The sequence below is a fragment of the Salvelinus namaycush genome, chromosome 6 (assembly GCF_016432855.1).
Source record: "Salvelinus namaycush isolate Seneca chromosome 6, SaNama_1.0, whole genome shotgun sequence".
Lineage (NCBI taxonomy): Eukaryota > Metazoa > Chordata > Actinopteri > Salmoniformes > Salmonidae > Salvelinus > Salvelinus namaycush.
The window spans coordinates 5,949,176-5,963,356 of record NC_052312.1 but is presented as its reverse complement, the minus strand read 5'-3'; the positions used below and the strand labels follow the sequence as shown (position 1 = coordinate 5,963,356).

Genomic DNA, 14,181 nt, shown 5'->3' with positions numbered 1-14,181 from the left:
GTATGGTCCAGTTGATAGTAATGATACAGATATGGGAATAGTGGGCCAAATATATTCATTTCAATGTCAAACAAGCAGAAGGGCGGACTGGGACTAGAAATCGGCCCTGGAATTTCTATCACGCCGGTCCATTTTTTTCCTTGAGGCCCCCATAATTAGCTAGATTATTTTGCCTGCCTAAACAAAACAAGTTAGACTGGCCCACTGGGCTAACGATAAATCTGCCCATCTGGCATTTGCCCGAAATGCCAGATGGCCAGTAAGCCCCTGAAGAAGCATCTAAGAAAGCATATTGGCATACATTTTAATTTGTTTTAAGCTATAACATGAAAATGTAGCCTATAATTTGCCACTTTTCGAATTTACAGAAGCCTATATGCATATGAGTTCGAATTTACAGAAACCTATAACCTGCTATATGAGCAGCTAACCGATCGCTGCAGCTGTACATTGTCCATCTGTAAACAGCCCACCCAATTTACCTACCTCATCCCCTTACTGTTTTTATTTATTTACTTTTCTGCTCTTTTGCACACCAGTATCTCTACTTGCACATGATCATCTGATGATTTATCACTCCAGTGTTAATCTGCTAAATTGTAATTATTCGCTCCTATGGCCTATTTATTGCCTACCTCCTCATGCCTTTTGCACACAATGTATATAGACTCATTATTTTTTTTCCTACTGTGTTATTGACTTGTTTATTGTTTACTCCATGTGTAACTCTGTGTTGTTGTCTGTTCACACTGCTATGCTTTATCTTGGCCAGGTCGCAGTTGTAAATGAGAACTTGTTCTCAACTAGCCTACCTGGTTAAATAAAGGTAAAATAAAATAAATAAAATATGCATATGAGTCATTACTATTAGTCTAATGAAATGTATAGCCTAAACGGGGATATATTAGCCTACTGTAGCCTGGCTAACAATTTTCTTCAGACCATGAATGCAAACTTCCCACAGGGCACACACTGGTTTAATCAACGTTGTGTCCATGTCATTTCAACGTGGAATAGACATTGAATTGACGTCTGTGCCCAATGGGTTTATGGGCTACTGCATTAAAATCGGTCTCCTAATATCATTTTTTAAATGTTTTAATTAAATCCGCTGTCATCTGACAGCTAATACTATGACTTTATTTTGTTGCCAATAGGCTACATTACATCTTGTGGGTTTTAGCTCCAAACCCAGTTGTTAGTGACCTGATTGTTTATCGACCAACTATCTATACGCATCGTGTATGCTAGATTTTGGTTGGAGTGAAAATGTACAGGATGACTCGCCGAAAACTGGGTTAGAGAGCTCGGGGCTACAGAAATGCTGGCCAATGCATGTTTGATCTATACATGTACGAAACGCTTTCTCCCCCGCGTGTTAAAAAGTGGCAAAGGGTGTCTCGATTAACCAATCACACTCTGCCATGTTGGACAGTCTGACCAATGACAGCGCTCAGCAAGGAGGAAACCGTGGATGATTCGATAAGTGTCGCACGATGGGAAGCAAAACAAAAAGGGAAGTGGCGGATGAACCTCGTTAAGGTGGCGAGAAAACACCCACGAAGTTGCTGAAAATTCCTCTGCTTTGAAGGCAGTTGAACATAGGGAAAAGCCCCGGGGGGAAAGTGAGTCTTTGGCGTGGGCTTCTGCAGTGTTCAGAACACGACACTATGTAACCGCCAAACCCCCACGGCAAATTGTTACTATGTAGCCTAGCATATCATCCCCACGTAAAAAAAATTCCTCCACACATCAGGGAGAGAATAGGCAAGTTCGTTTTGAATCGGCCGGTGCCCCGGGTGAACCGTGTTTAAGTATTTTGGACGATTCCATTCGTCCTAAAGAGAGAGATACCATTCCGGGGCAGCGGGCAATGCAAAACGAACTCGCTCAATCCATTTGCTGTGGCTGATGTCAAGTGACCGACTTCCGCCCCATGTCTTCAGTTCTGCATCAGCCGGCAAGCAGTTGAGAAACGACGCCAGGGGAGGTAGACGGACAGATGTTGTCAAACGAAGGAATGGAAACCTGACATTAACTTTGAATAGGAAAAGAGAGTAAACGTCGTCGTGGGCAGCTGTCGTATGTGGACGCGGTGGTGAAACTGGAGGGAATAGGGCGACAGAGAGAAGCTGATGAATACGTTTCATTTGAGGAGGCGGACCCCTGACTGCGTCTTCGATATGCGGAAAGCAGGCCCGGTGTGTTCATACTGTATGTGGAAGTACAGATAGGCTACTATTTTGTCTTTATTCAATCATGAGGATCGGATACATTGTACTTTAAACCGCGTTGGACACACCGCGTATTATTTCCTGGCCGCGAGCTAGAGCCAATTTATTTGGTCGTGTGTTTTTTCAGATAGAAGATACCATACTTCTACCCATTTGCACTTTTTTCTTTGGAAGTTGACTTTAAAGTAGAGTATGCTACCGGTTTGTCTCAGAGCTAGCTTTAAATCGTTCTATAAGATCTGAGTAACGGATGAGGGGAATCGCTTGAGGTCTAGCCTACTTCATGCCACGCACCTGAGCAGGCCTATCATTTTTGGATGGAGTTTTGAAGTATTATGGCCTAATTTTTGACGTTGCGAACACTTGAATTAGATACCTTTTGTAGATAGGCCTAGCCTATTCATTGTCATTATCTATAGCCTATAGATGCAAATAGTGGAGCATTTCTAAACACCAACAGCTCCTAGTCTATTTCGCTGTTATCTATTCATATGTGGTATTTATCTAAACACAGCGTTTTTTTTAAAGGTGATGCATTTTATCTAACTGTCGTCTGACGTTTCATTCTTGTGGCTCGACATATTCGAATATTTATATCCCAAACGCAATTCTCCGGGTAGTCTTTACACCCGGTGGAATCCTTGGAGAAAGCGTTCCATTTCGGAATAGCCATTATTTTTGTATTTATTCTCTCTTCACACGGAAAATAATTAGTGGCTTCCCCCACAATGAGTTACTTCTACCAAGCAGTGCTTCTATTGCTACGTGGACTCGTCATCTCTGCGGTACTGGGATTGGAAAGCAGTTACTCAACCGATCTGTCGACCCGTGCTTCTAATGCCGCAATTGTAGCCACTACAGGTAAGTGTGCCAATCCAAGATACACTGTTACCGATTATTCACGCATGTTTATCGCTTCGCATTCTCACATAATGCCACCCTGACGCACAGTCCTTCTGAGAGACTGATGGTAAGCGGGAGTTGTGTCTACGTAGGCAGTCACCTTTCCCCCCCTAGCTAGCAGGTTGTAACGGGCTAATGTGATGCTTCCAGTGGTGGGGTGCATGGAGAAGTCGGTATACTCTAATTTTGCCAAAACATTTCTAAAAGGCCGCCCGGCAAGGAAAGGCTTGGAACGGAAGGGTTCTACCTGGAACAAAAACGGTTCTTCAAAGTATTCTCATATTGGGACAGCCAAATAACCCGTTTAGGTTCTAGATATCACCTTTTTTCTAAGAGTGCAACCGAAGCTGTACTGTATAGGCTAATAGTATAGGCCTACTATTGAAATAGATAAATGCGGCTGTCCGCTCATTCACAGGATTTCCCATTGTTTTCAGGTTTTTGCTCTGTCACACTGTTTTAATAGAAAGAACATCCAACTTTGTTGTTCTAAGTCCACAACAATGCTTAAACCACCTCAGACATCTCTAAAGGCATTTTCACACTGTGTTGTTCTTAGTCCCAGGCTATCTTGGGCTCCCGAGTGGCGCAGCGGTCTAAGGCAATGCATCTCAGTACTGGAGGCCTCACTACAGACACCCTGGTTCGAATCCAGGCTGTATCACAAACGGCCGTGATTGGGAGTCCCATAGGGCGGCGCATAATTGGTCCTGCTTCGTCTGGGTTTGGCCGATGTAGACGTCATTGTAAATAAGAATTTGTTCTTAACTGACATGAAAGTAAAAAATGTTTTTTTTGCCCTAGGTTAGACAGGCCTTGGGCCAGTTTAGTCTGTGTTCACACAAACATTTATTTACCCTGGACTAAACTTTAGCCCTGGGCTAAGGATTCACACGTATATTCCAAAGCCCTGGGCTAACTGACAAGCACAACATGCACCCAACATTCTATCTCTGTCTCGCACCAATGTTATAAGCAATAAGACAGTTATTAACAAATTTTTCCCCCTCTTGCTTCTGGATTAGCGTTTGATTTCCAACAGTGATGGTTTGTATAAATGTTACTGTCTAACCTCGGAAACAATGTTTCACTTTTGAAATTCGATCTCGCCCCTGTACAGAGAACGCTGTGCAGTGCACAAACGAGACATCAACTTTTCGGATTCAGGCAAAATCATGCAATAAGTATTATCTTGGATATATCCAATTAAATGTCAATATAAAAGCTATGGAAACAGAGGAAAATGTAGCTTTTTCTGTCCTTTGAGCTGCAGAGTTTGGGGGAGGTTCTACTGATGTTCAGTTTGTGAGGGAGAGTGCAGTTCATGGGTGCTGAAAGTAGGCTAATTCGAGAAGATTTAAACATTTTAATTTGACTTTATGCTACTAACAACAAGAGAGCTTTGTGTTGGAGCCCATTTCTTCCTATTTAAGAAGAGGTAGGACTACCTGTTTGATATACAACATTATAGTCGACTATCCATGGACTTTGTCAGCCAATTCATTCAATCACCGTGCACCTCTTCAATAGCTCCGTGTCAGTGAAGAGCTTAGTGTGTTAAGTTAAAACCAGGGCTTGAATTGAGCGGTGTATGTGAGGGTATTGTGGGTTTTGTTCAAGAAAATGTCTAAAAGCATAGGCCTACCCTTTGTTAGCTTAAAATAAAACCAAAAATATTGGACCTGATTTATATAAAGCGATCTATAACGACGCTTTAGTTCACAATGCTTTGAACTAGAAACAAGCTGTAAAATGTCGGTGCGGGGCGGCAGGTAGCCTAGTGGTTAGAGCGTTGGGCCAGTAACTTAAAGGTTGCTGGATCAAATCCCCTAGCTGACATGGCAGTTAACCCACTGTTCCCCGGTAGGCCATCATTGTAAATAAGAACTTGTTCTTAACTGACGTCCCTAGTTAAATAAAAGTTAAACGTAAAAAGAAAAGTGTGACTCCAGTCCAGTTTGTCTCTGCCATTTGGACCATCAATAGCCCAGGAGACATAGAAAAAAAAAAAAAACTTTGTTTGGGAAGTCATTTGTGATTCTGTCACTATCAATTGACGTTTGACATTTCAATAGGCTATTAAACAACATACTAACTCTAAATGTGACCTGTTTAAAGAAGCTAGGTGTATGTTGCAAGTCACTACTTTACAGGAGAGGCATTATATATATATATTTTTTAATCAAAATGCATTTTTTGGGCTGAAATGCCTTCTGGAACGTGTGAAATTTCAAGTGCCTTAATAACAAATATGCCATCTGTAAATACGAATACAATTGTTCAATCACGAGCATAGTTAGTTTAGCCACAGAAAAAGACAGGAACCTTCCCGCTAGCCATGATTGGATGAGACCTACACCTTCTCTGGATTGGTCTGCCATGTAGCATGCTTCTGTCTATTACATTAGCTGCTCAGTATGTGTAGAAAATCCTTGCTACTGCAGCTTTTTTTAAAGATATAACGTTAGCCACGGAGAACTGCAAAGGTGTTGCTACTGCTCTCAACAACATTGCTGCCCTAAATTCAGCAGGTGCTATCGACAAAGATCAGTGGGAATAAGTTGAGATGGACAACTTTCTGCACACAGTCAGTGTAAACCAGAGTGACTTGATACAACAGTCCAAACAAGCTGTAGCTAGGTACAAACAACGGAAAAGACAGGTTGCTGTGAATCGTTCATCCATGTATATGGGTAAGAGTCTAGCTACATTTTCAGATATTATACATTAAAAAAATTCTCAGTCGTGTTTATTGCAAGTTAAAGCGTACTGTTTCCTAGCTAGCGAACGTTAGCTTGCTGGCTCGCTTGCTAACATTACGTGTATGACATCTGTACTAATATTATTAGTATCTCAGAAAGACATTTGCATTGCTAGTTATAGCCTAATGTTAGCTAGCTAGTTAACATTGAACCAAGTTGGTTAGCTTTAGCTACTTGCTGATTCATACTACAGCATTTTATGCATGTGGCTAGCTATGACAATCCGTTTGTACTGTAGCTATGGGTTGGGATTATGGTTTATTGTTTAGCTAGCTAGCTATCTACATGTCTAAACAAAAGTCTCCACTTCGCCAGATGATTACATGACCCATCAAGTTAGCCAGATGTGTCTGCGGGTGATTACAACCATCTATTGTATTTCATGAACATGTGTACATGTCTAGACAATAGTAACCCATCCACTTAGCTAGATGTGGCTGGGGGGCGGTTAGCTATAGCATGTATTTCACATGACCCATCAATTTAGACAAGTTTGTCGGGGTAAGCATCATCTAACAATTATAAAATATGTTTATCTGGACACTTTATTTTTGATATTGCTATTATGCAATTGTGCAAGTAACCATTTCACTATACCGTTTACAGCTTCTGTATCCTGTGCATGTGAAAAATAATTATTTTATTTGATAGTGTGTGTTTACCGGAGACGGTAATGTAAAGAACAACATGACCTGCACCAACGTCAGATTAGGACAAAGGCCAAGGACTAGATCAAGTGTATTTATACCTGGAGTGTTTCCTTATTGTAGGCTACTACTTTTAACACTTTTAGTCTTAATCTTTGGTTGTTTACTACACTACCTCGCTCACTCTGTTTAGCACATGGCCTCAGGGGAATTCTTAAAGAGATGGGTGGGGCTAAGGCTTAAGAGGGTGTGAATGATGTCGAATAGGTGTAGACAAAGAAAGGCTCTGAGGTGTAACAAAATATTCAAGGGCCATTTTCTCAAAGTGGTGTTACAAGTTTATCTACTTTCAAAGCAGAATTACTTTCCCATTGTTCCTCATTTGCAGTGTATGATATACTATTTTGTAGCTCTAAGTTTCTACTCTTATCCAATGTAAAAAAATAAAAAATAAGGCGGTCGGTCCCAAATCAGTCAGGATCAAGCCAGGTAGCCTGAAAAGGAACAAAAATGAATTGTTCATGGCTTTATTCTGTCATTTAAGAAATAAATTGTGACGCATTTGTGACATGCTACAGGCTGACAGGAGCACTCAGGATTTCAACAACTCATCAACAACAGCACTTCAACATGCCTATATATTAAGCATTTAGGATGTAAAAAATGCCTTATTAGGCTATACATTAATTCTACAGTGGATTTGAATTCACTTTTAGAAACAAGACTTTGGGCAGTCTTTGGTTTGAGGATCATGTGGTGAGCTATGCATGCCTAGTTTGTTAATTTAGGCTAGCAGCTGCTCTTATATTCCCCATAACCTAATCACAGTCAACACATCTATTTTGTAACAACAATATCATGGAATAAAATAGAATAATTTAGAAAATGATAGTTTCCCAAATTAAAAAGGTTACTGCATATAGACCTACCTGATGATATGCGGCTGCTGTGTTAAACAACTAATGGCTTTTTCTCGAATTCATTGTTGATCAGATACTTCAGTTGTAACTGGTTCTGTTGAGCTCCATTTGTACAGTTGATAGACGACTTCATCACAGTTCCAAACTTAGACTATCGTCTGTTTTAGTTTTTTTAACAGCCTGTATAGGAATCAGAAGGGACCTGGTGCTGCAGCATGTGCTCATTCGTTGTCATGCTCTGTTGTGGTATTAAGAAATATTCTGCTTATCTCCAGTCATGTAAAACGACGTAGAATTGAATGAAATGCGTCTATAAAAGTTTTTTTTCTTTTCTCAGACTGCAAATAAGATGATAGATTCATGCAGTGCTTTTATTCTAATGGATATCTTTTCATCCACAACCTTCCATATAATGCTTACAAAATAAAAAACAGTTTCTGAAACTGCATCTCTAAGGCTCTGGTCTGTCCTAGGAGTGATGGTAAACGGTAGGCATGTTCTCTGCTATCAACTAATAATGAAAACAAAGGGTTCTTTCTAGTGTTCAGGTAGGGTCGTGTAAAATATATATTTTACTGAAGGCAAGGCCATCCATTTTCATTTCACAGAGGTCTGATTTTTCTCCAGGTATCCCTCATTATAAATAGGTTAAAATCCCCCCTTAACCCCGGGCTAAAATCCCCCCTTAACCCCGGGCTAAAATCCCCCCTTAACCTAGGGCTAAAATCCCCCCTTAACCCCGGGCTAAGGTGCAGTGTGAACGCATTAAGACATTTTGATTTTTGAGTGTAGTTACCCTTTAATTCAAGTGTTCAGGCACCTAGCACTGTTTGGTAAGCAGTGTTTCTATAGCACACATGGAGATGGAGTTTGCAAAATTTAAAAAAAAAAAGGCCACCGGATAGAAGCAAATGATCATGATGTCATTCTGCCAGGTCAGCATAGGCTACTTTGTAGCTAGTTAACATTTCATTGAGAAGTTTTTTGGTAAAGGCTTTCCATCTACCAGAAGACAGTTAGGTTGATCATTACCATCTCTATATTTTTCCTGTTCCTAATTTGTTTGAAACCTGGACGTTTTACTTCACATTGAGGCATGTCTTACCTTGCTTCAAAGTAGCTGAGACAAAACCACACCATTAGAAATGATGAGGGAAATGTTTTATGAACACTTCCTCATACGCGCTCTCCAGTATTGGTTTTCTTATCAGCTTTCTTTCATTGTCTAGCAGCCAAAGGCATTATCCTAGTCATATTAGCTCGCCATGACAGTTGCTGGAACTTTAGAACTGTCAACATTTCTAATGGGTATTGCCATCTCTGTCCATCAAATCGCTCCTGTGTGCGTTTTTAGAACTGTGTTTTTTCCCCCGCAATTTGCATTTAGGAACATTTTGCGCATAGTCAAACTGCCGTGTGCACATTGCTGCCCTTAAAATGTGAAGAAATAATGGTTTGTCAACATTTTTTAAGCTAAATATTCTGATCTGTTCCATCAGCCTTATTAATTTATATGGTGTATACCTCCACTACACTATGTTGAGACGCATCAGTGGGGATTAAGAAGTGAATATACACGTTGTCTACCGGGGAAAAGGTTGGGTGCTGTTGGGTGTAGTGCAGAGACTTTTCATCCACCGTTAAAGTGGCACTCAGGTCTCCTTCCTTTTATCACCTCATATAACACCTGGTTTACTTAACCTAGTTTACTTCTCTATTGGTCGATGACATCACAACTTCCCATCAGGCCAACTCCTTGCCCATGACATGCAGGACTTTGGAGTTATGAGTAACTGCATACGTGGAGTGTGTCTGAAAGTGGGCGTTGTGAAATAAGTGGGAGGATCAACACAAGTGGGTGTATGGAAACCTAACAGGTAATTGGGCAGATTGGTATGCATTGTCTATTGTTTTTGATGGTAGGTCTACATTATGATCAAATAGCCACAGTAACCTACTTGGCCACTGTTTAAAACTAACTTAAAGCGGGTGCAGCCTCAGTGTTCACAGTAGAACTGTAACTTAAAGCAGCTACAGCCTCAGTGTTCACAGTAAAACTGTAACTTAAAGCAGCTACAGCCTCAGTGTTCACAGTAAAACTGTAACTTAAAGCAGCTACAGCCTCAGTGTTCACAGTAGAACTGTAACTTAAAGCAGCTACAGCCTCAGTGTTCACAGTAAAACTGTAACTTAAAGCAGCTACAGCCTCAGTGTTCACAGTAAAACTGTAACTTAAAGCAGCTACAGCCTCAGTGTTCACAGTAGAACTGTAACTTAAAGCAGCTACAGCCTCAGTGTTCACAGTAGAACTGTAACTTAAAGCGGCTACAGCCTCAGTGTTCACAGTAAAACTGTAACTTAAAGCGGCTACAGCCTCAGTGTTCACAGTAGAACTGTAACTTAAAGCGGCTACAGCCTCAGTGTTCACAGTAGAACTGTAACTTAAAGCGGCTACAGCCTCAGTGTTCACAGTAGAACTGTAACTTAAAGCGGCTACAGCCTCAGTGTTCACAGTAGAACTGTAACTTAAAGCAGCTACAGCCTCAGTGTTCACAGTAAAACTGTAACTTAAAGCGGCTACAGCCTCAGTGTTCACAGTAAAACTGTAACTTAAAGCGGCTACAGCCTCAGTGTTCACAGTAAAACTAACTTAAAGCAGCTACAGCCTCAGTGTTCACAGTAAACGTGCGCTGGAAGTTGCACAGAATTTTCACAACGTTGAAGTTTGTGCTCAGCAGACCTGAAATTTGCTCAGTACCGGGAAAAAATAGAGGGAACATGGCTGGTAACCCAGTATCAGGTCTGGATTGGGTTTTACAGTGGTGATGATGACGGGGGTTTGGTTTACGCCCTCGCAGGACAGGAGCCTGTAGGATCAGTGAGGGACACGCAGCCAGCTTAACAAAAGGCCATGCTACTGGGATGGGCATGGGCACCCTGTCACTTTCACACACATCTTTATGTAAGTGGGAAGGCAGATTAGGTAGTAACTACTTATAGATGAAACGTGCTCACTGAGTTTCTCTTATAGATGAAACGTGCTCACTGGGTATCTCTTATAGATGAAACGTGCTCACTGGGTATCTCTTATAGATGAAACGTGCTCACTGGGTATCTCTTATAGATGAAACGTGCTCACTGGGTTTCTCTTATAGATGAAACGTGCTCACTGGGTATCTCTTATAGATGAAAAGTGCTCACTGGGTATCTCTTATAGATGAAACGTGCTCACTGGGTTTCTCTTATAGATGAAACGTGCTCACTGGGTTTCTCTTATAGATGAAACGTGCTCACTGGGTTTCTCTTATAGATGAAACGTGCTCACTGGGTTTCTCTTATAGATGAAACGTGCTCACTGGGTTTCTCTTATAGATGAAACGTGCTCACTGGGTTTCTCTTATAGATGAAACGTGCTCACTGGGTATCTCTTATAGATGACACGTGCTCACTGGGTTTCTCTTATAGATGACACGTGCTCACTGGGTTTCTCTTATAGATGACACGTGCTCACTGGGTTTCTCTTATAGATGACACGTGCTCACTGGGTTTCTCTTATAGATGACACGTGCTCACTGGGTTTCTCTTATAGATGACACGTGCTCACTGGGTATCTCTTATAGATGAAACGTGCTCACTGGGTATCTCTTATAGATGAAACGTGCTCACTGGGTATCTCTTATAGATGACACGTGCTCACTGGGTTTCTCTTATAGATGACACGTGCTCACTGGGTTTCTCTTATAGATGACACGTGCTCACTGGGTTTCTCTTATAGATGAAACGTGCTCACTGGGTTTCTCTTATAGATGAAACGTGCTCACTGGGTTTCTCTTATAGATGAAACGTGCTCACTGGGTTTCTCTTATAGATGAAACGTGCTCACTGGGTTTCTCTTATAGATGAAACGTGCTCACTGGGTATCTCTTTTGGCACATGATTTTGAATCGTGATAGAAGTGGTCTGTGGAAGTCTCTAACGTTCATTAAGTATACCCTGAACAGCATCACAAGTGAAATGGAGCCGTATTTGGAGCCATGTCAAAATAAAGACAAGTCCTACAAGCGTCAAGTGCTCTTCTCCACTGAATGGTATGAAGGTTGTCAGGTCCTATTGAAAGTACACTGGCTTGCCACACAGCTTTCAAAAAATCTAAGTAAATATTTGGTTGAAAGTGTTCAGTCCCCTGTGAGATATTGTGGGTTGTTCTAAGCAGAATGGTTGGAGACCTACGACACAGACAGACCCAGTGTGGTTGAATATGAGTTCGACAGTAGGCATTAGAAGCCTGCTTCTCCTGTCATCCTTATCCAGAGCAAATAGACAAGGCCTCCATAAACAAGGCTCACTTTGTGACTTGCATAACTCATATTTACATATAGTGACTTGTGTACTCAGCTGGGTATTAGCTGAAGTACAGGAGGTTACCTGCCCAGATAAACTCTCTTCTTCTAGTTTTTCCTTATTGGCTGTTAGTTGACAATGATCTGTGATGAAATAAGAGATGAAAGACACTCATTTCTGCAGAACTGCCACTTCCCACAGTTTAAATATTTATGGAGAATAATTATTCAAATGTAAAACTAGGCCATGAAATTTGTAAAAAAAAAGAAAAAAGGTTTAGCTGACACTTGAAAGATAAGCCTATAAACCCAATCTTAAAGTTTTCAAAACATTTCTCCTCTGTAATATCTGTTTAAGCTATTTGTGAAATAAATCATTTACATCTGTTTTAAAATGACAAAACCATGGCCTTAAAATAAAGTGATATCTTTAATTAAGGTGAAAGCATGCTTGCCTTTTCCACATCAACTGTGGAAAGGGATTTCTTACAGCATAGGAGTCAGGAGGGCTGTCCGCTTTTCAGGAGGGCTGTCCGCTTTTCAGGAGGGCTGTCCGCTTTTCAGGAGGGCTGTCCGCTTTTCAGGAGGGCTGTCCGCTTTTCCTCCCAGTGGGCCTTGGACACTTTGATTAGGGAGGACAGACTCATGGTAATGGCTGAAGTGGAATCATATCAAATACATCAAACACATGGTTTGATACTATTCCATTCGCTCTGTTCCAGCCATTACTATGAGCCGTCCTCCCCTCAGCGGCCTCCTGTGATGCTGATGGTGGCGTGTGTGTGTCAAATTAAATGTATTAGTCGCGTACACATATTTAGCAGATGTTATCGCTCGTGTAGCGAAATGCTTGTGTTCCTTCCTGTCGCCAACACTACAAAACAATACACGCAAATCCCAACAATAAAAATAAAGGAATTAAGAAATATGTAATAGTCCGGAATATAAATATATGTACAGTATATGATGTGTATAGACGTTATGGACAGTATACAGTATGAATAGAAATGGTGTGTATAGACAGTAGTTATAAAGGATGGTGTGTATGGATGGTAGTTATATAGGATGGTGTGTATGGACAGTAGTTATATAGGACGGTGTGTATGGACGGTAGTTATATAGAACGGTGTGTATGGACGGTAGTTATATAGGATGGTGTGTATGGACGGTAGTTATATAGGATGGTGTGTATGGACGGTAGTTATATAGGACGGTGTGTATGGACGGTAGTTATATAGGACGGTGTGTATGGACGGTAGTTATATAGGATGGTGTGTATGGACGGTAGTTATATAGGATGGTGTGTATGGACGGTAGTTATATAGGATGGTGTGTGTAGACGGTAGTTATATAGGACGGTGTGTATGGACGGTAGTTATATAGGATGGTGTGTATGGACGGTAGTTATATAGGATGGTGTGTATGGACGGTAGTTATACAGGATGGTGTGTATGGACGGTAGTTATATAGGATGGTGTGTATGGACGGTAGTTATACAGGATGGTGTGTATGGACGGTAGTTATACAGGATGGTGTGTATGGACGGTAGTTATACAGGATGGTGTGTATGGACGGTAGTTATACGGGATGGTGTGTATGGACGGTAGTTATACGGGATGGTGTGTATGGACGGTAGTTATACGGGATGGTGTGTATGGACGGTAGTTATACGGGATGGTGTGTATGGACGGTAGTTATACGGGATGGTGTGTATGGACGGTAGTTATACGGGACGGTGTGTATGGACGGTAGTTATACGGGACGGTGTGTATGGACGGTAGTTATACGGGACGGTGTGTATGGACGGTAGTTATACGGGACGGTGTGTATGGACGGTAGTTATACGGGACGGTGTGTATGGACGGTAGTTATACGGGACGGTGTGTATGGACGGTAGTTATACGGGACGGTGTGTATGGACGGTAGTTATACGGGACGGTGTGTATGGACGGTAGTTATACGGGACGGTGTGTATGGACGGTAGTTATACGGGACGGTGTGTATGGACGGTAGTTATACGGGACGGTGTGTATGGACGGTAGTTATACGGGACGGTGTGTATGGACGGTAGTTATACGGGACGGTGTGTATGGACGGTAGTTATACGGGACGGTGTGTATGGACGGTAGTTATACGGGACGGTGTGTATGGACGGTAGTTATACGGGACGGTGTGTATGGACGGTAGTTATACGGGACGGTGTGTATGGACGGTAGTTATACGGGACGGTGTGTATGGACGGTAGTTATACGGGACGGTGTGTATGGACGGTAGTTATACGGGACGGTGTGTATGGACGGTAGTTATACGGGACGGTGTGTATGGACGGTAGTTATACGGGACGGTGTGTATGGACGGTAGTTATACGGGACGGT

The 14,181-nt window shown here is 41.7% G+C and overlaps 1 protein-coding gene across 2 annotated transcripts in view; it reads left to right on the top strand.

Annotated features, from left to right (window-relative positions):
- The first annotated feature begins 1,847 nt into the window (after positions 1–1,847).
- LOC120049566 (stromal interaction molecule 2-like) overlaps positions 1,848–14,181 on the top strand; it is an 87,193-nt gene continuing 74,859 nt past the window's right edge. The window contains exon 1 of one of the 2 annotated variants that reach the window (XM_038995844.1): positions 1,848–3,095. In XM_038995844.1, the coding sequence (XP_038851772.1) occupies positions 2,963–3,095 (133 nt within the window). In that variant the 5' untranslated portion in view covers positions 1,848–2,962. The remainder of the gene's footprint in view (positions 3,096–14,181) is intronic. The other variant, XM_038995845.1, reaches the window with a different exon arrangement.